This window comes from Haliotis rubra, unplaced genomic scaffold, assembly GCF_003918875.1.
Source record: "Haliotis rubra isolate DU_JTF1 unplaced genomic scaffold, ASM391887v1 Scf121, whole genome shotgun sequence".
Lineage (NCBI taxonomy): Eukaryota > Metazoa > Mollusca > Gastropoda > Lepetellida > Haliotidae > Haliotis > Haliotis rubra.
In genome coordinates, this window is record NW_025765126.1 from 1,703,667 (window position 1) to 1,730,920 (window position 27,254).

The window sequence follows — 27,254 nt, forward strand, 5'->3', positions numbered from 1 at the left end:
TAGCCCTTGCTTCAATGCTAAAGCCCAAGTCTAGATTTCCGCAGGTTCTCCCGTCTCAATGGGGCTCCTTTGCAACTTAAATGGGATTATCAAAACTATTCATATTCAGGGACTAAGCGTTAGTGTATGGTTACCCCTGCATACGTCGTACCCTATACTACAAGACTGTTACGTGGGTCCTGTACATTTCAGTCTAACGTCCATGCAGCTATTCTGTAATTCCAAATTTGCTTTGTTTGATTGGGATTCCGAATTTATTCTTTGGAATTCATCCAACCAGGTCGACACTGCCCCCGTTGCTTATTAAACCACCCAAAATGATTGCAAATCGTCAATCAATATTCTGAACAGTATTGAGATATGAAGGTGATGTCGAATGTATAGATAGTGAATAAATCATGTCTTAATTGTCTGCGCGTGGTTATATGCATTCGATAAGTGATATATCCATACACTTTACAAGCAGATGGTTGGCGAGAGTGTATTATAAGAATATATCCGACTGTGCCCCTCCTGTCTGTTTTGGTGAATTATTCACGAGTTGACACCTAGGTAATTACTACAAGTGTGTAATTTCGGCGTTGTGGACGCATTGTTAGCACTGAAACGGGGAGAAGTGGCAAGAGCAGTTGCCATGCTGCGATCTTGACGACCTGTTCATTGCAAATATCACTGATCTGCTGGACAATGGTCAGTGCCATGCGTGTAGGCAATCTCAATGGTATCTCCAGCAATTGAGATAAATGTCCAAGCTTATGTAATTGTAATCGGTGGAACTTGGTTACCGGGGGGTATACTGAAGCCATTGGCGTTAATATTAAATCTCCAGGTGTGACCGTTGTGATAGCAGTGAAGTAGGTGTCATTTATAATGTTGTACATATCAGACTGCTTGATACCTACAGCATTGTCGCTATCACGGCATTTGTCACATATTTCAGTACGTATGACAGTCCTCCTATCTTGATGGTAGCTAGGGTGAAGTCGTACATTGTGAGTCTTTACAGGACATTTTGCCGGAGATGATCTGATTCAGGTATTGCCACCAAGTTTAGCAGCTGTGAGTGAGTGAGTGATGTTTACCGTCGCTTTGAACAGTATTCCAGTTGCATCACATTATATTTGGGAGGACTGCTCAAGGTGATGCAAGTCCCACACGTGTACCACTTTGGTGATGGAATTTGTTTTCACCTTCGTATTTGAGGTATTTGAGAACCATTGTGCTCTGAAAGATGTGATTTCTACCCCTAACATTAACCCACGCTCTTACATAGACGCCATATTTGTCCCTTTGCCATTCACACACACCTACTGACATTATAACATAGCCGTCCCTCCCCCAAAACCCACCCCTCCCGATGTCCGACACCTCCCAGTCCACTTATGTAAATCATTTGTAGTATAGATAATCTAGAAATGGTTGTGGTAGCCTGCATATATTAATGTATGCATATATGTATATCAACCATCTTTGTCTTTGGGGATACTGAGACATCCCAGAGTGACTAGATCACTTATGTTGTATATATGATTATGTCCATAAATGATTAAAAAGCCCATTAAGAGATCGGTTTAAAATAAAATATATGAGAGCCCGTAAGTTAAAAGCCCCCTATGTATATGCCATGCTGATAGTTATCAGATTTCAACTCACGGTGAAACGATTCTATTGGCGATCTGTCGATTGATAGCTTGAATATATATGATCTCTCTACATTTGGACATTTTATATTATACAAGAGCAGGCACAAAACATTAGCTTTAATATTTAATATTAGCTAAAAGGCCATTTAACAACATCCAGGAGAAAGCACTCAGTGTTAAATGACGATTGCCTATTCCTTAACAGAACAATAAATGTAAATTCTCAATATGTAAAGTCCATCTGTCAAATGCGTGTTTTAGTGAAGTATGTTAAAAGGTATACAATGCATTTACACTGATGGAAAAGACTTTAGTGTACGTCTTTGAAATTTTTATCAGTTCGTTTAAGTTGTAAATCAATCGAGATCGAGAACACAGCTCCTAAGCTTCCCATGGTTGTCCGTGCTCTCTAAACGAAATCGCTTTATCGCTGTCGCCCATCGATCATGATCAGCTTATGTGATAAATAGAAGACATTTCCCAATAAAATACTCAAAAAAACTCTTCTTTTTTCAAACAAAAAATGCCCAAAAGACCAGTCTACGTTTTCGAGTGTTTAACCTTCAACCAAATCGTGTCGGATGCAATATGTGGGACGACCTAAAAGGGCGTTTTTCAATTACATTTCTCCCGAAAAAAGGAATTTTTATCAAACTTAATCCGACTCATGTTAAGCTTCCTCTTTCGTTATTGTTACAGTGTAATGCTATCTGTATTTAGGAGGCTCATGGGTCGCCTTGTGGTTAAAGCGTCCACTAGTCACATCGCAAGCCCGGGTTCGCTTCCACACAAGGGGACAAAGTTCAGATCTGTTGTCCCCAAAGTCATATTACTGGAATATTGCTAAAAGTGTGTAAAAAATCATCACTCTCTCAGGTGTCATTTGTATATGCAGATAAATAAAATCGTAAAACACCAAATAGTTTCTGATCAAGGGACAATGTATGTGTTCATATAAGTGTGAAACTTCCAGTTTCTTTGAAAACCGAAATGACCACAATCCCGATATGATTTTATCAATAACAGCTAGTACATGCAAAACGTATTACAGAATACACATGCACAATTTCATGAATGCTTTCATGCAATGATATAAGTACATATATGCTTATATAAAGTGTTCTTTTCATACATTCCACAGACATGTATGGACATAAATTCAGATTCTTGTTTGATGTTGAAAGAAAACAGAAAATGTTACAACACTGAGATATTAGATACTTGCATTTTAACCATCGGAGAAAGTATAGATGAAATTGACGAGCTTACTGAAACGTGTCAATTTCCATCAAGATGTCACTCCATTCCGCCATCAATCCCATAACCCGAGCATCTGTCCCGCTTATCGCAACATTAGCGGTCTTATGTTTCACCCCGACTCTAGAACCTTAGATGCAGAATGTGAGCCTTGAGACTCGACCATGAATAAATCAGCTGCATCCCCCAGTTTACCAAGAATCAGCCTAATTTGTCAATATCAAATTTACGTCAATTGTTTCGAGAAACATTTATGTTCAATTTCCACATCTTCCAGTCGTATCTGCCAGATCAATGTATACGACCTGTCTTGTTCATTTCAACGTTTCAATCTTTGACATTTGGATGGGACTGAGCGATAATGTGTACACTTAGCTATCTTGATAGGATGAACATTTTAATTTCCTAGTATCGGTTTACATCTTAGGGGAGGTACGTAGCTTTCGAGGGCAATATGTTGAGTTGTCGACAGCTGATGTGGTGTTATACTCACCTGATGCACGCACACTTAGAGACGATGTTTAGTGGTAATCGGGCCAGAGTTAGTTCATGTCAATGCAAGTGACAATATCTGTTCTAACTTGTGACAGCTCCTTCCACAGTGTGGGAATATCCGACTCGACAGGTATGTAGTTTTAACTATACTTTTTTGAAAAATTGTTTGTTTCACCGAAAGTGGCGCCACTTTTTACGTTACAGTGATACAATTAGTCCAGGCAGTCGATGCTTTTTACCGATTCTATTAGGTTTGTTTGTTTTTCTGTATCTTTGTGGCATGTCCAAACGTGAACTTTCCATCCTCAACCGCTGAAATGCTATCAGTTTAAACAACCACAATGTCCGTGATATCTTTTTATATTGGGTCCTGTGACACGATGTGTGTTATACTTGTGGTCAAATAATTCAGTTGTAACGTTTAATGGGAGTTGTTAGTTGATAGTGATGTTTATATAACTAATTAAATTTAATATACAGTTTGATTTTAAGTGAGAAGAGTTTGGCACATTATAGGCATTCATAGTTTCTGTACATGTTGAGTGATTGTGTTTAAATCATCAGTCTTGGCAGTTTGAAATGCATTGGTGGTACCCATAAGTAGGATTTAAGGAATGAATTCAAAATTGATTGTATACGTTCCACCTCGTTTCTAAATATCACTGAGCTTACTTTGCCGTTTCCTGGATCTTGTAAACAATGTTGTGTTATGGTTGGCTCGTGGTTTGCTTACATATTCCTGCTAATGTTGCATTTGTCGATGTGGCGCTGGTGTGTGTGAAAACAGACAATTAGATCTACATAAATAATTCATTCCACTTGCAACAGCTTGACATGCTGTACATCAGCGAGAACACCGTACTCAGTATCAGAAACATCATGCAGAAAGTGAACATTCTTTTGCTCGTGATCCAAATGTCACTGCATCTTGATAACTTCGCTTCTGGAACTCAAGTTAAAACAATAAACTGCTTTTAAGTTGTGCTTGAATAATGTATACATTTCTCGATAAGTCAAATAAAAACCTTCCGGAATTGTCATGAAAGTTTTACTGCTTGTATATCAGTTGTTCGTTGGCTAAGCAGCAAGGGGCGCTGATATGTACAACGCTCGTATCTTGTCTTTATCAACTTGTTCATCGACTTTGACGTTTGCCTCTCTCTCTGATAGCTCTCCACTGTGATAGCTGGTGTATGTTTCTTTCACGAATGAAGCCATATACACAGGGAGTTGACAGCATGGTTTTGTACAGTCATGAATACAGAATATGCTTATTGTTGGGATACACTGCCGTAAGTAGTATTTTCATGCCATGGACATAGTTTCTTGGAGTGGCATTTAATTATTTTGTAGTGAGCTTGTACCACAAATATTCCAATTGAAGAAAACCAGTTTATCGTGCTGAATAACTCTGACATATTGACTCTGTGCTACTTTTGTTAATATTCGAAAGGGTATATAAAATATTTGGACGTTAACTTAATAAAAGCCACTTTAAACTATTCTCATTTTCTATAAAGCGTAACCCCCATTCCCCCCCAAAAAGGGGACTAGAAGGAAAACGTAAAAGCATGAACAATACAAAGAGTTTTGTTCTGGTATGCTTGTGAATACATTCTCACAATCATGTCAATTAATATACACTCCGCTTGACCAAAGTTGCTACACGTAGAATTCCAGCCTGCGACGATGCGAGTGATGGGTAAATTCACAGGTGTTATATTTGCCAGGTAAATGAAATTATCGTGGGACAATAACACCACGTCGGGCGAGGGCAGGTCGCATGATTTGTGTAAAAATACGGCCGTTTACAAATTTACGGTTTGCGGAGCTAGCTGTTGTTCAAATACATCTTGTTTGAAATGCTTGGAAGACCACGTGGGAATCTGAGCCTGGAGGCGACAAATGAACAAACTTTCTCATCAACCTTGCTATTTTACGAAGTCAAAACATTCCCGGAGTTATTTCAAGATATAGCCATAATGGCTGTTTTAATTTTATCACCTTGGGTATCCAGGGTATTGTTTGAACTATTTAGATATTCTTTTGATAAATCTCCGTCAATATCCCAACTTGATCAGTGGTCAAATATTAGAGGTTAAGGTCTTTAACGTGGGCCTTATGTGAAAGGCCCCCTTCACCCTTATGCAAACATTAGGCTTTATGGAGCCTATGATCACCGCGAGAAGCGCTACTGCGGGAAGGCGTCTTGACTTAACAAGAAACAATTTAATCAGATTAAGCCAACAAAGGCTTTTCAGAAATTCAGGGATATGGAGAGACAATGTAGACCGGAGCTTTATAGCCGGTAAACAAATTGATAAGAGATATTTTTCTTAGTTGGGTGGAAAGATCACAGGTTTTCTTCCGGGGGAGACCATGTATTGCATACTAACAGCCCCTATCAGACATGTATCGCGCGTGTTAGCGATTTCTCGAGGCGACAGCGAAACCATAAATGAGAGCGATGGTGTTTTTCAACAGCTCCGCGGGGAATATGTCTGCATATATTTCAACAACAGTGCGCAATAATGTGATTATAAATTCTTGGGTTCAGCGATTGGAATCTTTACCCGCAATGACAACGCTAGTTAAATATACAGAAATTCCGACCAACCGATATATTATACTCTTCATACCCGCGGGCTAAAAGGCTAATTGCCTGACTTGCCTCACCTAGCTTCTGTTCGAGGTCTCCAATGGCTATAATTTCACTCTCCATGAAAAAAATGCCTCATACGGAAAGGAGAAAACTTTGCCTGGGAACTTAATTAAAATGCTGGGATACCGAGTTAGCGATATGACACTTCAGCCGTTGGCCCATCCCTTGTGGAAGATTTAGAATTGGGGGTTCAAACGTCCCCAATTCATTTATGGCACAGGCCAGTCGCTTTTTCCTAATCCCTAGCCCATTTAAATCCCTTTTTGAGGCTAAATTAGTCATATTTGTTACCCTAATTGATAATGACAGGATAGGAGATCCAGTCCCGTGTGTTTTTAATGAGGTTCTGTGATGGCTCACGTGGTTTCATCTAATTTTAGGCTTCATTTGTTTCAGGAGGTGACAGCAATGGTTAACTGAGGACTCGGGGACAGGCATGATGGGAGTTCCCAGGCGGAGTATGCACCTCTGGAACATCTATATTACCCTTGTGTTTAATATTGTGGGACTTCAGTTCAGTTCTGGACAACTGAATGAGATAACGTTTAGGTTACAAGAACAGAAACCTTACGCAACATATGTCGGAAACGTAGCTGTTAAAAGTGACATTGCAAGAAATCTATCCAATGCTGTGTTTCAAACTCTGACGTATAACTTCCTGAATCCAAACAGTCTGCAAACAGCATCTCTGTTCAGCATCAATAGACGGACAGGTGCCATCCATACTGCTGCCATGATTGACAGGGAGACTGTGAAAAGAAGTGACAAAGAAGTGTGTGCATTCTTTGCTGAGTGTGAAATCGAATTTGACGTGACGGTACAAAGTCAGAACACTTCCTTTCTGAAAATCATCACAGTGAAAATGATCATAGAGGACATCAACGATTCCCCGCCGACATTTGTACCCAACGAAATTAAAATTTATGTCTCGGAATCAACGAACGCTGGGTCGAAGATTCCTATAGAAGGTGCAACAGATAAGGACACGCCTGGGCGGAATTCGGTTCAGTCGTACGAGATAACGTCATACAGGGACGTGTTTGACGTCAACTTTGTCCATAAGCTTGACGGGAGCTCAAGCCTCAAGGTGGTCGTTATGAGGGGACTGGACCGAGAGCTGAAGGACAGATACCAATTCACAATTCTGGCCAAGGACGGAGGTACACCTTCCCTTACTGGAACGCTGACCGTCAATGTGGAAGTCATTGACGTCAACGACAACGCTCCCGCGTTTGCATTGAACCGTTACAACATCATCGTTAAAGAAACCACTGCCCCAAACTCAGTTGTTGGAAGAGTCTCAGCTCGGGATAGTGATTCTGGGAAGAACGCCCGGGTGTTGTACCGCTTCAGCACTCTCAGAACATCCAAGATCGAGGAACTCTTCACCTTGGATGAGACTACCGGGCAACTGATTGTAAAGAAACCGCTGCAGTACGAATCAGGGAATACATTTGAAGCTGTCATAGAGGCCGTGGACAAGGGGGAAACACCCCAAGCATCTCAGGCCATCCTGGTTGTCAATATCATTGACGACGGAAACACGCCACCTCGCGTGACTCTTAATCTTGCGTCATCGGTCGTGTACAGTGATACTATACTTTTGTCGGAGGGGTCAAGCATTGGTACATTTGTTGGCAGGGTCAAAGTTGAGGATACTGACCCTGGTAAAAATGGCGATGTCCACTGTTCATCTCTTGATGACCATTTTAGTTTGAACAAACTGGACGCTAATAGTTTTGCCATCCTCCTCTTTAAGGCGTTGGATAGGGAGACGAAGGATAAGCATAATGTAACAGTTGTATGTTCAGATTCTGGAAGCCCGAGTTTGTCAGCCTCTGTGGGTTTCATCGTGCGGGTTACAGACATCAACGACAACGCACCCGTGTTCACGTCTAGGACGTATTTTGCCAATGTGACTGAAAACATCAACAGATCAGTCAACCTGATCACAGTGAAAGCCAATGATGCGGACATGGGTATTAATGGCGAAGTGTCCTATTCTCTGAGCATGGAGGCTGGATCAATGTTCTCAATTGACTCTCACCGTGGGGTCATCAAGGCTAATGGCGCCTTTGATAGAGAAACATTGAACAAAATGACATTTCTTGTGAAAGCTGTAGATCATCATTCTAAATCAAGAACTGGAACAGCTACAGTGACAGTCAATATTTTGGATGTCAATGACAACAGACCCGTGTTCCCTCCAACACCATTCAAGTTCCGTATCCCAGAGAATCTAAGAACCGCCAAGAGGGTCGGACAACTGACCGCTATAGATAAAGACATAGGAAACAACGCTGCCCTTCAGTATAAGACCTTGACCAATGATCCATCCATTCCTTTTGTAGTATTTTCGGATGGTGTGATCCGAACTGAACGCCAGCTTGACCGAGAGATCCAGGACAAGTATACCCTTCACGTGTTCGTCACGGACAATGGTCAGCCACCACTGTATTCAAACGGTACCGTCATCATAGAGGTAACGGACGTTAACGACAATAGCCCTACAATATTATTCCCCAATGATGACAACAACAGTGTCATCCTGATCTCAGACACCGACCCTGCTACAACCTTCACCTCAATTGAGGCCACAGATGACGACATCGGAATAAACGCGGAAATAATGTTCTTTATAACAGGAGGGAACCGTGGCAATGTGTTCACCATTGGGAGAAGCACTGGTGAAATTCGCCTGACGCGATCCTTGACAACAAGTGACGAAAAAGAATATAAGCTGACTATTTCAGCTCAAGATAGTGGTTCTCCGCCACAGGAATCGCAAACATTGTTAATCATTAACGTCAACTATACTAACAATACGATAGCGGCTGATTGGAATGCTGAAAAGAATGCGCATACGTACAGGATCATCGCTGGCATTGTTGGCGGGGTGACATTCATACTGTCAATCTTGATCGTGTCGATCATACTGCTAATACGACGGAATGACAACGCAAGGAGAGACACAGAGGAGAAGATGGGTGTTCAGGAGGAATGCGGCAAAAGGGAGATGGAGAGAAGGATTTGGCAGGAAGTCAACACAGAAGACATAAAGGCTGGCTTTGAGAGAGAAAAACAAGGGGATAAGTGTTATAAACCAAAAATGGACAAAGATCGTAGTTTTACGATTGATCCCGACCGTAACACGAGCGATTCCTTCCTAAGTCACGCCGCCCTGGACCAGTACGGGAAACCTGAGTTCTTTACTTTTAGAAAGGTAAGATGCGAGTTACTATCCTAATGGTACTAATGCAACACACTTGTTTACTGCTGATACTTGAAAATACATTTAAATTTGAGAATCGAACCTAGCCATTTTCATCTATTTTTAGACTGGAGTGCCCTAATAGTTAAAGCGTTAAGAACCGGGTTCGATTTCCCACATGGGTGCAGTGTGTGAAGTCATTTCTGGCGTCCCCCGCCGTCATATTGCTACAAGGGGCGTAAACCCATACTCACCTAGTCACTGTTTTGAGATAGGTAACAGCATCGATATGCAAACGTCCTGCTGATTCACATTTGTGCACGTTTTCAGAAATGTATTCAAATTGTTAAAAAATTAGTTTCGTTGCCTTTTTGTATGTTTTTTATTTGCACCATTTGCCTTGTGCCGTGAGATCGCACGGTAACGCTGACAGACGGCCGTAATGTTCTATACTCAAGAAAGGCGATCAGTGTTGCAAATTTGAAATTGAACCCCAAAACACAACGCAAAGACAATGATTTAAAAATAACTTGAAAATTAAATTATTCTCTTTGGGTTGTCTTATATATCAATTTCTTCCTTTAGCGTGACTGACCTTTTGGCAGCTCGTAAAGATCTTGTTATTGCTTTTCTAAAATCGATAAACTTCATAAAAAAAATGAAATTATCCATTACTGGTTCATTGTTAGTCAAGGCGTAAATACAACTGAACTGCCTTGAGGAAAATAATCATGGAAATAGTACCACCCAAGGTCCCTACATTCATTATTTATACAACTAAATGTCCAGGAGAGAAAATAGAATTCTGTTTCACAGACGGTATTATATTTGATATCAGGATCTCGCCATAAGTATTATTACAAAAATTGAAATGTGATGGGAAGGAATCTTGTTGTGAAAAATATCCCAGATATAATATAGCGAAAAGACCAAACGCATTAACTCAGCTTGAATCTAAAGGTTCAGAATTCTACTGTCGCACCGAATTATTCTGTGACAACATAGGTCTGTATAATCTATATATTATTCATCCTTTGTCATTTACATGTGTGGAAACGTAAGGTGGTGTTAGTTTAAGAGAGTTTATGGAATAGTGATATTAGCTGTGCGATGCTGGATTCAGAGGGATGAAGCATTAAACTTGATGTGAGGAGGTGATACATTATTGACCACCTCACATCAGGTTCTGGCAAGATTCACTATAGTGTGGTTAAGGACAATGTTCCATATCACTCGGGAGCTGTAAAATGCCCAATCCATTTCCTGTCGAACTGCAAATAATTATTCTCTGATTTATTTGAAATCACCAAGTCATAAAACTATGTCCCTAAAGAAGGCATACATTAGCGACATTACTTAAGGACGTCTCGAGGGACATATGATCCTGATAGGTGCAAGCACTAATGGGAATTTAGAGTAAGTGGTCATTGTACTGTAGAGAAGGGCAATGCAATGAGCATGCCAATGTCACAAAGTCTTGTATATAGGACCGTAACGGCGTAATGACCCACAAATTACACTCATACATTACGAGTTGGCATCACCTGGCTGTTTAACTCCTAAGTAAGGCATGGCACATTTGTACAGCTGTACCGTAAAGGCTTTGCGGTCATACTTTGGAAACGATGTTGAGTGGTAAGTATAGATGTCAGTAGAGTAGAGCAGTAGACTCGCGTCATATATGAAACTACCGACCATAAAAAGTACACTCTTGAAAGCTGGGTCAAGAAATACAATTGTTACTAGGTTGTAAACAGACACCGCAAGCTAAGTCCAAAAGCACAGCTGAGATACATGTATGGAATACATCTCTATCGAATAAACATTTGGTATTTTCACTTCTAGCCACCGCCAAACAAGCTGTCGACCCCTTCTTGTGTAGCAGGATTACTTCATCAATGTTTTTCATTGTATTGTTACAGTGCAACGAAAAACGGTTTACCCACGTTACACGAAGGAAAGAAACAATTCCAAGAAAAAACAGTTTGGGTATTAACCGGTCTTTTTATATTAGATCTTGGTCTTGTATATTTGGTCATTTGTCATAAAACAATAATTTGATTGTAGTGCATATACAACCTGCATGTTTGAACACACCCACAGTGAATAATATTAACCTATATTCAGAATAGCAAGTGTTCGGTTATGACAGAATCGATTGATATAAACTGCGTACTGCGTGAAGTAGTAATATTGTATCAATCGTATTTAATTCCCTTTCAGGGGAAAGAAAATATTATTAAAATACATATTTCATAAAGCACGCTGATCGCACGACATATCGTTGAACACAGCGTGATGGCAAAGAGCGTATTTGAACAAACGGCGGAATATATAAATAATTGAATTGTGGTGTCTGTTTGGATGAGGATTATTTCATTATCCTTTCTGGCCGATCAGCAACACCACCGGATTGGTGTGGTAACTTTCGTCGCCTACAGTGGGCATGAGGCTTCAACCTCAGTTCCTCTGCGCCGTTAGTGGTTTGGAAACGTTATAGGATCCCTAGCGTTTATCAGTGATCGCAGACCTGCTCATGGGTGAGCTTGACGTTGTTTAATAAATCATTCATAATTTGATTCCCGATAAGACTATTTATTGCATCGGCTGTAAATATATACGATGTATTTTACGAACAAAGATATGTTATTGATGTATAGCCTACGGAACAAATGGTGCGCTACGAAGCGAAATGCTGGTGGTTAAAGCGTTGCCTCGTAACGTCTATGATCAAGCGTTGGTTACCAACAGTGTAAATGTCTTCATGGTCCCCGTCGTGGTTTTGACCAAGTAGTGTTTTACAACGGCGTCATGCTACACTCACTCACTCACCCACCCAACTCATCCACTCACTCACTCACTCCGTTCATCATACTGAATGTGACGGCTTTCACGAATCACCCATTCACAAGGCGTCTGTTCCATTGTTAAACGGCCTATTGCAATTGTTAAGAAACGCCATAACGCGGGTCCTGGACGAACCGGATCGTGTCTTTGCATTTTGGATGATGATAATGGCGCAGGGTGACATTGTACCCCTGTTGAGAATATCAAACATGTTTTACAACGCGGCAATACCCAAACGCGGCAATACCCAAATATTAACATGACTACTACACGACCAAACTTTCCTCATCAATCTCTCAAATCCGCCCTCCAAGTCCCCCCCCAAAACACCCCTCTTAAGTCCCCCCCCCCCTTCCCTCTTGACCGTTGCCCAGTGTCTCTGGCCTCCAAAAACCCTTGACGAAGTCCATCAGAAGAAAGTTAATAAACGGTCTGAGCCCATAATCTGTGTGTGTCTTTCGCGTGTACATATAACCCCTATTCTGTTTGAAGTGTTTGCTTAAGGAGAGCTCACACACCTCCACGGCACAGCTCCGGCTTCCCTGTTTCATTAAGGAAACTGTCCTAACACGTGAGATAATTACCTCCTGAGATGGCCATAGTCGACAGTAGTGTGTTACCAACGCCTTTTCCATGTTGTTCAAACTACACAATTCACCAATGTTAGGTCGTGGACACGGAGGGTATTAGCGGTGGGTTTTCCACATCAAACTCGACACTGCTTCCCATGGGTATCCCAACACGTGTAACAAGATGACCTCTCCGTCAACGCAACCATGTCAAGTTATTCCAATTATCCCTTCAAGCACAGCCGACTTGCACTCAGCTTCAAAAGACAAACTTTAAATTTTCAAACCCAATTGTTATATTTCTTTCCTAAATCATCAACCACTGTGTTCCGGAATCAGCGACCTGTGTGAAGTGGCTGAAGTTCCATTCTTGATTTCTACTTCAACGAGGTCGACTGAATGTCAAGAAGAAATTCAAACACTTCCACCCCTTAATTCGTTGACCCCACATGCATAAGTATCTTGGAAGTGATATTCGAAGTGAAGCCATAGCTAACTAACTAACTAATTAGCTAAGATGGCTAGACACTACACCCCTTGTAGTGTTGATATCGTGTTCATTTCATAGATGAAGGTATGATTTACACTGGCTTACACATCCAAGGGTGTATTCAACACACACAGAGTGGATCGCGCAGTAATGACATTGCGTGCTTGATACGTATAGGACATGGCAGCTCACATAATGCCATACATCCACGTGAACGAGCTTTATTGTGCGCTTGATCCAGAACCCGGGCCGTTCGTTCTGCCAAATACCTTGTAAACACTACCTTCCATCTGAAGGAGAAGTAAGGACCCTTCAAAGCAACAATGGCATCGAAACCATAGCAACCGTAGGTTGAATTGTGTTAGTGGTTAGTACAGTTAATGAATTGGATTTGACTTAGTTGTTCGTGAAGGCCGCCACGAAAAGCTAACTTGATGCATCATATCCGGGTTTCTTTAAGATTGGCTGTTTTGATGTATGCTCCTGTGTGTTAGCTGACAGTGCACGCTTGACTTGGAGACATCAATTTGTCTTGCTAACACTGGCGCTAAAGGTCTAGGATCTGCGATTTAGGGCTTTCCGTTCACATAAAACTGACATCCCCTGATATAACCGACCGGGAATTTGATATTCTGAGAAATATCTTCCACGGAATGAGTTACGTGAAAAAATGCGTTGTTGCAAAATGTTCGTTTCCTCGTTTAAGAAAAAAAGCATACGTCTAGAAGCAATGGCAAAAGAACCATATTCTCTCCCGCAAAATACTCCCCTGGTTATCCTTCAGGAATATACAATAATCAGCTTCATACTGACATAAATCAAAAACAGCGGTAAACGTGTGTAAACTACATTTGTCAACTACAAGAACTATCAGATACACAGCCTGTGGTTGTTATGACGGATTGACAGGAAAATGATTTTCTTTGTTCTTCTATGATGAATATTCCAATCGGTCTCTCCTCATATCTTGTTCTCGGACAAAGTATTCTCTTGAGGTTATTCGTGTGATTTGTGATAATGCGATGGTGCTTTCCAAATTGATTTCTTGTTTGGCGTCTTACGAACTACTTCACAAGTAGGCGTCCGGCTCAGATATAGCCACAACCGTGAATACAGGCGGGGACGTTCCCATTGAAATCGTTAGGATTAATAGATTTCCGGTTAACGATTCAGTGTAACGGAGTATTAATTCATACCGGTACATGCTTACTGTGATGTCCCGGAATGCGACCTTTCAGGACTAAGGGCACTGTATACAAGTACCAACAGTCGTTCGGGTTACCTCAACTACTGTAACGGCATATGAGGTGTTGTTCCGAATTTGAAACTCCTTCAAATGCGGGTTCCTGTTTTGATGTTGTCTCATTCTGTGTTCTGTCTGATATGACTGATATCGTATGCATTGAAGTGAACCCTAGCACAAGGTAATTCTTAAACTTTAATTCCATTACAACAACATTTGAATATATTTACGGTAGGATCTGGCATTGAAGAAGGAGCATATATACAAATAAAACGGTGATCGAACTGTACACTATGTTAGATTTGAAAAACCAGACATTGTTCGTCGATTAGCCTTGGCTGTTGACCTCAGTTTATGTCATACTGGGCTGGCAGTGACATGCTACAAACATTTCAGTACCACAGGATATCGAGGCGCCTATCAGGAACGTGCCCTCATATGAATCAATGGGATTAGCACGTCTCATGAAGTTCAACTCTTTCCTGGCACCCAATTAAAGTGTTTGGCTAAAAGATAAGTCTGTTATATCCATAGGCCTAAGCCTAAATGCGACCCCGTGTCTTTGAAGTCTCCACTCTGTTCGTTATAACGTTTTCTTTGAATCCTGCGGAGGACTTGTATGAGTCCACATGTCATTATAAGACATGGCAGTCCTATGGGTGCACTTTGATACTCGGCATACGACGACGGTGCCACAGGGATACTTTCGCCCTAAAGTTACGTGTGAAAGATCACGACTCGGGTTCCTTGGGGGCTATTGCATTGAACTCCGTGTGGCTATCGATTCTTAAGGGTGATGAGCAAGCGAATCAGGGGAGCTACTAAAAGGGCGAAATTGACGGGATTCTGATAGGTCCCCTATGGCTGTTTTTCTATGATTCGCTATTCCATGCCCGATTAAGTAGGAAAATGGCTTGTTTTGTAGCATTCTGTTGCTCCAATTTGGCACTGTACATGAGGCAAAGTACTGACACTATAGCATACGATTGTCAATTTCACGGCTTTGGAATAATTGTCATTTAAAAAGCTTTCATGACAGATTTTCTGTTAAGAATTTTAGACAAAAAAGCCATTACAAGACGGTCAGCCGAATCTCGGCCATGTTTTATATCTGGTTCAGTTAAAAACAAAATTGAATTTGAAATTGATTCAATATGCACCATGCACCCATGCTTTTACCATTATTATTTTGTCAAAGTTTCTCTGAAACCTATCAACCTGTCTTTCTCTACTTAAAAGGATTTCACTGATGGAAGAAATCGAGCAGAAATGCGCGGATCAGTTTTATTGTTTTTGAGATCTGTTGCGCGAAGGCCGATTATTAGATTGCAGGTTGATTATACAGAATGACACCCTGCAGCCCCGACGAATTTAGCATCGAAGGATTCCAAAGCGAACTTTCCCCGAACTCAATTTGCGAATAATTCATGAATAATAGAAAACATGGATATTGTCATGCCACCTTCAACGGAATTAGAACCGTAAGAGCTCTCAAAGACAATGGTTGATCATAAGAATGTTTGTATACAGCGTGTGCAAGGCTTGAGCTCTCATGCCTGTGAATAAAATGCCCATTGCAGTAATGGATTTTCTATGGTGCATAAAAACGTTGACTCATCGCAGCTCTACTGTTAACTATATTAGTCCAGCAAAACCTAAAGCCGGCGACAACTATCGTTGCACTAGTTTTAGAATCATGTTTCTTGCTGTCAATCAAAATACACGTCTCCTTTGGAGACTTCGCAGAGAAAGCCGTGGGAATGCACTAGTGGTTTGAATGTAATTTCATCATGTTGACTCACGAACTGAAATAATTAGATGTCTTGGCGATGCCGTCTTTGTTTTCAAGAAGCAGGCGACATTTGTGGCGAGCACCCTGTTTTGATGGAACATACCTCTGCTATAACCATTACACTGTAGTGTCAAGCGGTTTGAAGATACCGGGATTGATATTTCCCTGAGGAAATTCCAACTAAAAGAAATGTTCTCCGGGATCTAGCCTTTGTCATTATCTTTCATCTTTGGAACATTCAATTTGATGATTTTCATCGAAAAATAATATTTCATTGTCGTGTTTGACTACGGGACTGAAAGGCTTGGTGCATCAAACCGCCCTGACGTGAATACCCTGTCTGGTTGAACCCCTGGGGCTTGGCGGGTCGAGGCAAGCCAAACACCATACACCATGCAATTAAAACTACAAAGGGAGTTATCATCGTTATAAAGATTCAAGCTTAAAACCTATTTTGTCATATTCACGGAAATCTATCGACTGCGATCAATGGTCAGGAATGAGCCATGTCAGTTGTTTGTCCAAACTGGACATCGTCAAGTCGATGAGCGGTCAATGGCTTGAATAATACACACGATCACGGGTACACAAAGGGGGCAGTAGCAATAATTTGATCGGCAGTAATACATATCCGAGCTATCCTTCACAGTTTATCAAGCGTCTCGGGGCACTATGATATAATACGAAGCAATGACACTTCTACTGTATCCTTCAGTTCGGCTGTTTTACGCTCACGGTGTACTGGGAGTCTGGCACATACAATAAGGATTACAATCATAGACCTGCCCAGATCGAATTATCAATCTTCAGCAATATCCCCAAGTGATTATGTTCTTGGTAACAGATTTGTGTTTGAAGCATAGTACATGGTCTTAAGGAATCAGCAGAAGCTCTCCCTCAAGGACTATATTGAATCTAAGAACAACCAAGCAAAACAAATTTGTTCTGAATTGATGTTATGTGCCAAACCTTATTCCCCTCTGAATTTCTTTCACGACAAACAAAGCCATCGATCTAAAAGTACAAACCTGCAAAAAGAAATTAAGAACGTTTTTTTGTAAACGATTCCGAGCCCGAACCTCTATCTGTTAGCTGACCTGCAATGGTTATATCCCTAAAGATCCTATAACTGTGAGGCCAATACAACCAAAGCTGTCACGTTTAATTCCCCAGCATGACGTTATGCAGCTCTATCTAACGTCATCGGTTGTACTTAGCTTCAATGGGATCCCTAAACGCCTGTTCAAAAGGCTGAATTATCCGCCTGAACGTTCTAAACGTGATTGTGTCAATAGACGGATTCCGGTCCTATCTTTATATGGCAGCTAAGCGATAGGTCGTGTGCAATACAATAGCTAGACAGATTTAATATCTAAATGCAACCCTTCGTCGTTAGTGTAAAGGCAGCTATCTAAAAACTTTAATACTCGCGTTTATCCGAATTGTATTAATATGGTGGTAGCGTTTCAGTTGTATTGATAAGACTTTGAGCATCGTATTTGTCTGATTTAATATGAAATATGGTTAATCTTCTTTAGGGAACCGCAGCATATTTGTAACCCTGAAAACCCATTGCTGTCATTTTAGCAATTGACGCTGGCGTATTTGACTGTTGTTTGTTTTTTTAGAATCACAATGTGATTGGCTTGCAAAACCGTAATGCCCACTTTGGGGTTTTCATTGTCATCTACAGGTTGGTCGGCATTTCGAAACATTACATAATGCAAGATTGTGGCTGCTTGCATAGTTATTAATATAATTATATTTTAAGCTATGCGACACACGTTTTTTGTAATTATTAGTGGTATACTGTTTTCTGACGAATCATTAAAAGAGAGTGTTTGTCTGTAATTCCTTTTAATTCTATTTATTGATGCTGCTGCACAAATGTCGAGTTTTAGCCGAATTATAATCATCCAATTAATTTGTCTAATTGGTACTCCATTGACGTGGATGGACATTTACAGATAGAGAGCCACCACCTCGTACAAAGACAAACTCCTACCTTTAATTCTGTAAGATCTATTTCAGATATTTAGACGCATTACCATTGCAATTAAATGTTGTTGGAGTCTACTACCGCCCGTGCGTATGTCTAGTCTAGACCAATCACACCTGTGCTGAGACTGTCTAATTGGTGCTGAGGGCAGATATGGTGAAGTACATTTGTAACAGGGTAATTAGGTTATAGAACTAGGTTATACGGGAAAGAAAGACGAAATCTCATGCTCATGCTTGTAATGCCAGATAGAAAACATGGTCCTATTTCAATCGATTTAAAATGATGCGTAAAGCATTGGCATTAATGTATGACGTTCCGTTTTAGGGGCACGGGCCGCCATTCAGCGAAGATGTACGCAGTGATGCATCAGGGGAGACAACCACAAGCGACAGTGGCCGAGGCGGAAGTGAGGAGGATATTCAACTACCGCCACTCCCGGATCTGAAAGGTACTACTACTACTACTACTACTACTACTACTACTACTACTACTACTACTACTACTACTACTACTAATCTCATCCATTTTTTAGTGTGGTTCTTGTGAACGTGTTCGCATTTCTCAGCATAAAAAGGCTAATGAATCGCTGAGTTGCAAAGATTCTAGCTCTATGCCGAATCGTTATTTGAGTAGAAGGACATTTGCAATTAGGTACAACATAACAACATTTGTACATCCGCGTTTAAAAGAATTCCTCATTACCAGTGCGGCGATCGCGTATTCATTATGGAGAAAAATACAAATGGTTACCACAACCAGCAATGAGAATAGTTGTATTTCACAAAACTGACACAACTGCATGTGGTATTTCCTCAAGAAACACTGTGGTTCCACCGTCACGGGGTATAAAGGGATGCTATTTAAGAATTATAAATAGCCTTAAGCCATGTTCTTACTGAAAACTCGTTTATTTTTTCTAGTAACGGAAATCAATGCTGTTTCCGTAGCCCATTTCAAAGACCAGGGAAACGATTAGAAGAAAATAATATTTTGTTAAAAATCGAAAGGTCAGGCTATGGTCCAATTAGTTCTTTCTTCCTCAGTTATAAACCGAGCAACAATAGCCTACAGTCAGGGTTGTATGTGAGTATACATAGAGCAGGAAGTACGTAAATTGTATTATCAAAGTCAATGTTTAGATTAGTGTGTACGCAGTGTCAATATCCAAAGAAGGAACCTATACGAAATGTCGGCTTGTGGTTCCGTTGATCGATCGTTTCTACTGATCGGTTGTTGCCTAGATACCTGATGTATCTCCTATTCAGTCATCTATCACAGGAGACATTAGGACGTATACTCTGGGAGCAATTGGACATTGCAGATGACATTATCTGCAAGACTGGAACCTTCCACGTTACTTATCTATAACAAAGCCGAGATCAAATGATGAATGTATTACTTCTGAGACGTATTGATCGTGTACGAGTGAGTGAGATTAGTTGTACACGTGAATGATATGTGTGTGTTAGTGAGATGTACACGTGAATGAGATATGTGTTCTAGTGAGATGGTCACTTGCATGATATGTGTGCTAGTGCGATCTACACGTGAATGAGATGATTCTGCTATAGTGGAGTGAACACGTGTTTGAAAATGCATATGCGAGATGATGTACGTACACGAGATGTATTGATACGTACACGAGATGTATTGATACGTACGGGAGATGTATTGATACGTACGGGAGATGTATTGATACGTACGGGAGATGTATTGATACGTACGGGAGATGTATTGATACGTACGGGAGATGTATTGATACGTACGGGAGATGTATTGATACGTACACGAGATGTATTGATACGTACACGAGATGTATTGATACGTACGGGAGATGTATTGATACGTACGGGAGATGTATTTCTACTTTCGATTACGACAGATGCACACGGGTATGAGAAGCACATGAGGTAATTATGTATATATTATGTGAGTGCGTGAGTTGGGTTTTACGCCGCTTTTAGCAATATTCCAGCTATTTCCCGGCGGGGAACACCAGAAATGGGCTTCACACATTGTACCCATGTGGATAATCGAACCCGGGTCTTCGAAGTGACGAGCGAACGCTTTAACCACTTGGCTACTCCACCGCCCCATGATTTATAAATACGAAAGCTTGATATATCGAGATGCATGTGTGAATGAGATTCATTATATTTATTGTGTAGTTTTAACACATATACACATGCACTTGGTTGATCAGGACAACAATAGTCCTCACTGACTGTTTCAGCTGATCTGACGTTTACGTTGACGTTAAATTTTGTTGTTTAGTACCTTCGAAAATCATTTTGAAACTAAGTAAGACTATTTGTTCTTTTTGTTACGTTTTTTGCCACATTAGACATTATATTCAAACTGAATGTTTCTGCTTTACTTCAGGATTTAGCGGCAGTCATCAGATATTTTCGGTTGCTATCGACGAAAATGAGGAATTTTCTCCCCAGTCCACCCCGCAAGACATGCCGGAGAAGTCCCGCACTCTCTCAACCTTCTCCAACTCAAATACGGCCAACAAAATATCGTTACCTCCAACGTCATCGTTTCGAGACATCCATTCCATTCAAGATCCTACATTTCGTAATAACCAAAGAAATCAACCAAAAGTTAGATTCAGTACAGACAGTATACCTAACGGGCCGAGATATCAAGGAAACGGAAAACACGGGAAGTTTCCGAAGGAGTTTAACGGAAGAACAAATGTTCCTATCATCAGTAACGGGGAGTACTATACGAAACACGACCAATCCGGATTTTCGCATCTTGGCTCTTACCATAGCCTCCCTCGAAGTGTTGAGGATGACGATAACACGACAACGTCAGGGAGTTACACGTTAAACCCTGATGACTTTGAAGAAGTGTTCTGTGAAAGATGACAATAACTACTGTGAATAGTGACAGTGCCTGAACGAAGTGAAGACAATATACAAGTCATGAGGGCTTAACTGTTAATAAACAGTTTCAATACTGCGATGAACAATACATGCTTATTCAGCATGACCGTATTTCATTCCTGTTGGTATATGTAAATGTATGTGTTCGTATTTTGCAAAAGTTTGTACAAATGTTTTTTATGCATTATTTATTTCGTTAATGTGAAAAAGAGGTGCGTGATAAATATGTCATGTTACTTTGGTGACGTTGCGATCGGCCGTGCGATCGATAAGCGTTCATGCAGGATATCGTTCATGCCAAATATTTGCTCAGATTGTCGTTTTGTTCACTGGAAGTGTTTTGAGGATAATTGTCTCGCTGCGTTAGATTCAACATTCGAATATACTACTCCGTGTCATGGTATGAATAAAAAACTCATCCAGTATGATTGGAAATGGTAGGATTCTATCCTCCTTGGTTGTTTAATATAAACATACCTCTTTTCACTGAGTAATATTCTAAAACATTAATATCAGTGAAATATATTCATTCAAATAGTAATCGCAGCTCCACATCTCATACGTCTCAATTTAAGAAATTGACGAATATGTTATACAATGTAATTGTGTTCAGCATGTAGAACAAGGAAACCCAGCAAACCAATGGTGCTGGTATTCTGCGTCACATACAGTATTTGGGTCAAATAACGGTGTACATTCAGTTAAATCGACATGTTCAGATGCGTTGTGCATTTAAAAAGTGACAAGGCAAATGTTGCATCTACTTTTGTACATTTCATACATGCCGTGTACGGTGACCACACGCTCAAAGTGCCAGTAAACGAACAGATCTTTGCTCCGTGAGTCTACAATATATTTTTCTACTGTTTTTCACTGTGCTTTTTCTGTGTGGACTTCGCTCAGCTTCGTAACCCCGTTTAATGACAATCTCCGAAATGTGTTGCTAAATTGGAATCCTCGTTGTGTTGTATATAAAATGTCCCTCCCCAGCTTTCGACTTGTCTGATCAGTGAAGTGTGACATGTGACAATGAAAATACTGAATCACTAATTAGACGTGATCAATGAAATTGTTTATGATTTGTGATCAATGTAATATATAATTAATTTCATTGTTAGAACAATTATTTGCCGGTCGATATGCTTGGTGAGATACTATTGTTATTGTTATTATAATATTATCCCGAATTGTCGGCAGAACGTTTCAACATTCAGTTTCTGGTTGATTGACAGATATATCTTTCATCGCAATACACCCGTCGTTATAACTTGTATCTTTCAACTGCAATACATACCTCGTTATAACAACATTGATTTCTTTCTCTATAACACCACGACACATTCCCAAACCACTTAATGGAGAGTGGAGAGCCATTCTTACCTTAAAGAACACGATATTCTTTAATGGTTTGTATAATCAATGTATCGATTGTAAGGCTTCTTTTAATGAGGAATTGTGTAATCGTATTTCAGTGATGTACATTTCTCAACGCCTCCATGTTTCTCTCTCCGTCCTCACACCCGCTGGGTTGTTGTAGCTAGGGTTAAGAAATGTTTAGTGCAACTTCCACTTCTTTCGTTTCCTATTGAACAACAACGCCCTAGTTTTCATGTCACCCGCAGGGTTCATTCGTGACCAGTCGTTTCATTCCGGGACAATCCGAATATCGACGTGAACCCTTCTTGTGATAATTGTGCTCGGATTCGTCTCAGCGCAAAATGGTATGAAGATAATTATCGCCGATAAAATTTTATTAATAGCACAGGGATTTTAAAACAAATTCTGGCCATTTTGTGTCACAGGCCGTGTAGCTGCCACTTGGGTATATTTAGTTAAAAAAGAAGGGATTCTATTACTTAAGCACTTGTAGTTTAACATGCATTCAGATTGCTTTGTCGTGTTTTGGTGCCTCTCATCGATCGACTGGGTGTAAGTTTCTTTCAGTTTACGGAAATGGCCGACTGGGGACGTATACTGACGAATTCCTGTACCTCGGATAATGATTTGAATCATACACTCGGTAGTTATAGGCTGACGGAACTAAACCCATCCATTTTTGTAATATGCCAAACGTTTTCACCACACCCTAGTTTCTGACAATATTTTAAAGATGGCGTCTAGAAATGCCATGTTGAAAATGCAAACATACATGTAATATTGTTTTGTCCTTAATTGATATATTGGCTTATTCTAGCGATAGTTTCATATCATGTACTTACAGTTGAATATAGGTTTGACTTTTATCAGTAAATCAGGGAATGTTCGACCCTCAGTAACCCAGAGTGAGATGGGGTTAAAGTCACCTGGAACAATGTACCATTGCGTGTCAGCACGATTTGATGCAGGCCACAGACGCTAACCAGTTTGGTGAAAATCTGTGAGTCTTGAAACCAGAAAACCCGAGTCATAGGATTTGAGCGTGCACAAGGGAGGCAACTCTGCGCAGATGTGGCGCTTGGGCCAGCTGTATGACTGTATGGCTCTACAAGTTGTACACTTAGTGCATGCAGGAGTGACTTTGTGAGTATGCCGAGGTACTGTTCCACGCCCTGCCAGTATTTCAACGATATGAGTTAACATATTACACCAATGTACTGACATCGGCAAACACATGGACTACTGGGCTAACCACTTGGGAGTAATGTATATACCGAGTGAGGAATGTGTGTAGGGGGTGGGAGAGGTCGAACCCAGGTCTCCAGTACAACAGATGATAGCATTAACTATAACAACTAACCTTATGAAACCGTTTCGTCAGCACAACTGGCTGGTACATTTCCCACTAGGCACCCGTAGGAGGACGAGGAGGTGGAATATGCACAATATTTGTTTTCCCTGCTACAACACCGCGATCGCTCTGTGTGACTCTCGATGTGACTCTGTGTGACTCTTGATGTGACTCTATTGCTGACCAGCCCCGACAGTATTCTTGCCTTAATAAACATTTCATCTCTATAAAAGACGTTTTTTTTGTGTTTTTCATGTCATATTCTGGAATATTGAACATCCAGAATGTCTCTGTACATACCCTGATACAAGAGGTCGGTGGAGATCGGACAGCCAATGTCTTCACAAAGGTCAACATCATTGGGTATTCAGAAGACTGATGTAAGGGTTGCTTCCAAAATAGCAGGCTACTCTAGACTGTGTTGCCATGGCAATGCTGAACACGTGTATGCCTCCAAGAAGATAGCAAACATGATGGATGTCTGATGACACCATTGATACTTTGTCCACACCGGGTGTCAGAATAAATGTCTATCTGAAGCATCTTGGTAGATATTAGTTACATTAACATATCTAACATTATTCCTTATAAGAAATGTCGTCACTGTTTAGTTATTAGTGACCACCTGGTGTCATTGTAATGCTACAAAACAGGCCTCGAGGTAGATGTTCATCAGTAATACCTTCATTGCTGCTGACCGAGCTTTGTTTCTTCTGGCCACATGGGCTACTTACAAAAATGAGAATTAACCTCAAAATAATGTAAATAAAGTCCAATATTAACAGGTTATGACATATTTCACTGTTGATATGTAATATGGACTCTCCGTTCTCTGGCATTACTTCATATCACGATGAGGTTGTTGTAGTGTGACTTTGTGTGAACATGTTGGAATTTTCTGGCGCAGTGTGGAGGTATTTATTGGGATATGGAGATACTGGACAGCGCAGAACCCTTCTAATGCACTTATCATTTATAGGTGATGTTGCGACCCGTGTTGAGAGTGTCGAAGGTCTGTGTTTAAGAGCATCAGTTGTAACTGACGCCCACGTTAATACTAGTTCACTATTTACTGTGTGTACAGTGACTTGGTAATCTTCTTCCGAGCGTGTACTGTCTCCAGATAATTGTACAATCCATCCTGGAATTTAATCATTGATTAGTTTTAATCCAGATCTATACAATGAATACATAATGCCATTTAGAAAGTGGTCAAATGTAACATATGTTATATTTGGGATTATACTTTCTAAGTAAAGTACAGAGTCTAGTACTATTGTTCGGTTGAGTCCCATCCGGGATTCGAACCCGCACTCTAAGAGTCAGGCACCTAATCGCCAGCACCTAACGTCAGCAATCTAACCCATTCAACATTAGTCTCCACTCTTTTATCCGATTCACTGTTCTCGAGGAGTATTACTATTAGGAAGTTCCTTGTACAATGTTAACGTTGTGCTAGCCATTAGTTCATCAGGACATCTGTTAATCCGGATTATCTCCCATTTGATGGTTTCGGATTAGTGGCGTTTCTCTGACTGGATGGTCCAGGCAAACTGGTATTGAGATCTGTGTTTAGTTTGTCTGAGCCCCCCGAAACGGAGTTCAACCTAACCAACTCACTCTTATCAAAATTTAATTTACCTTTAGTCACTAGTCACCATTGTTTTATTCAAAAACACTTTTCAAATGAATGTCTCTCCTTAATCCTCAGTGGAAAACGATACAATACTTTTATTGGTTCGTGATTTTGTTATGTTGGTCTGGCAACTGGTTATATTTGATTTCTAAATCTCTCTCCCGAACTCACGACAGTTCGTGGTAGCGGCGTTGTACTCCAGACAGTTACAGCACTTTACGAAAAACGATTGTCTCCATCATTCTTTCGCACCATTAGATTACCAGGCAACATATCGTTCTAATGTATCGGGAAGCGGGTACTCCGGGCTTATTTCGTACACAAGTGGTTTACATCTCTGACATGGACCGTGCCGAGTGCTCTTTACAATTCATTAGCCAGCTATGTCGTGGCCGGGAGTGTGTGGTAACCAAATGTTCATTCAGGCCTTGCCAACCGTCTGTGTAAACGATATTAGTCAGTTTAGTTCTAGACAATCTGTGTAGGTGTTGAGAATTCTTATAGCCTGTCTTCAGGGTCAAATCTATGTCTGCTGCTAGAAGGCTCTATTATAAAATATATAGATATATATTACAGTTACAATGGTACTTCGTGCAGACTCAAGTAAATGTTCTGTTATTGAAAGTAACAAAATATTTGATATTTCATTTCATCAAGGTTGATCGGAATTGCCAAATTAAGAGACAAAACACATAACCGGTGAAGGAGAGACACGGCCTTAAATTGAAAACAGGATGTTGTTGTTTCAAATGGCATCAAGATTGAATAGAGCTGGAAGGGCCCAGAACCATAAAAATTGTGGGTCCTGATCAGAATGTGTAGACCCTATATTTTAAAATGGAAATAATACTCTTAGTTATTGGGGATAAAAAGCTGTCGGCCATAAGAACCTGCAGAAAAACAAAAGCTGTAGGTCCGAGTGGTTTTCAGTCGGCTTCAGGCCTAAGGACCGGCGTTAATTTCGAACGCTGCAGACACCCGACTTTTGATCATTCATGTTGTTTATTTGTTTACTTGAGATGACGATACTCCACCAGGCTGCTCATACCGCCACACTGAAGAGCTCGGCGAACAGCATAGTTTGTAGTTCATAATAAAACATGTTGACTGTTTTAGATATAATAAAGTTACTAGAGTGGAACACGCAATGAAAGCTGTTATTTTGAAAGAAATCACAAACAAAACCCCAAAATAAAATAAAAACAAGACAAAACCAAACACCAAGAACAATCGAAAACCTTGGCATTCTGAAATTACACGCCATGCACGCCAGCACGACTAGTTCTTTGACAGCCATGCGTAAACATAACCAGCGGCACAATTGCATGTTTGGCAAATTCGTCATTAAGAATACTGTTATCCTGCACAAGGTCTTAACCTTACTCAGCACAAACAGCAGGTAGTACATGCGTCGATAACACCACAACCTCATTTTCCCGCCCGCAGCAATGATTTTCCAATAAGGGAAAGAATACCGTTAAGCCTTGTTAACTAAGTTCTTGAACCGTCGAACGTTTCCGCGAGTTCGAAACCATAGTTTTTGTGCAATCATGTCATTTCGCTTACCATATGTCCAGTCAAAGGAGTTCACACTATTCAGCCGTTGTTTTCCAGTAATGTACCTTGACACTTTACGGTACCAGTAATGCACCTTGGCACTTTACGGTACCAGTACTGCACCTTGGCACTTTACTGTACCAGTAATGCACCTTGGCACTTTACGGTACCAGTAATGCACCTTGGCACTTTACGGTACCAGTAATGCACCTTGGCACTTTACGGTAC

The 27,254-nt window shown here is 40.6% G+C and overlaps 1 protein-coding gene across 3 annotated transcripts in view; it reads left to right on the forward strand.

The window, feature by feature from the left end:
• LOC124265115 (protocadherin beta-3-like) overlaps positions 1 to 24,065 on the forward strand; it is a 62,100-nt gene extending 38,035 nt beyond the window's left edge. For all 3 annotated transcript variants that reach the window (XM_046699924.1, XM_046699917.1, XM_046699911.1), the window contains exons 2-4: positions 6,454 to 9,280; positions 18,536 to 18,659; positions 20,594 to 24,065. In XM_046699924.1, coding sequence (XP_046555880.1) covers positions 6,494 to 9,280; positions 18,536 to 18,659; positions 20,594 to 21,087 — 3,405 coding nt within the window. In that variant the 5' untranslated portion in view covers positions 6,454 to 6,493 and the 3' untranslated portion in view covers positions 21,088 to 24,065. The remainder of the gene's footprint in view (positions 1 to 6,453; positions 9,281 to 18,535; positions 18,660 to 20,593) is intronic.
• Positions 24,066 to 27,254: the final 3,189 nt, after the last annotated feature.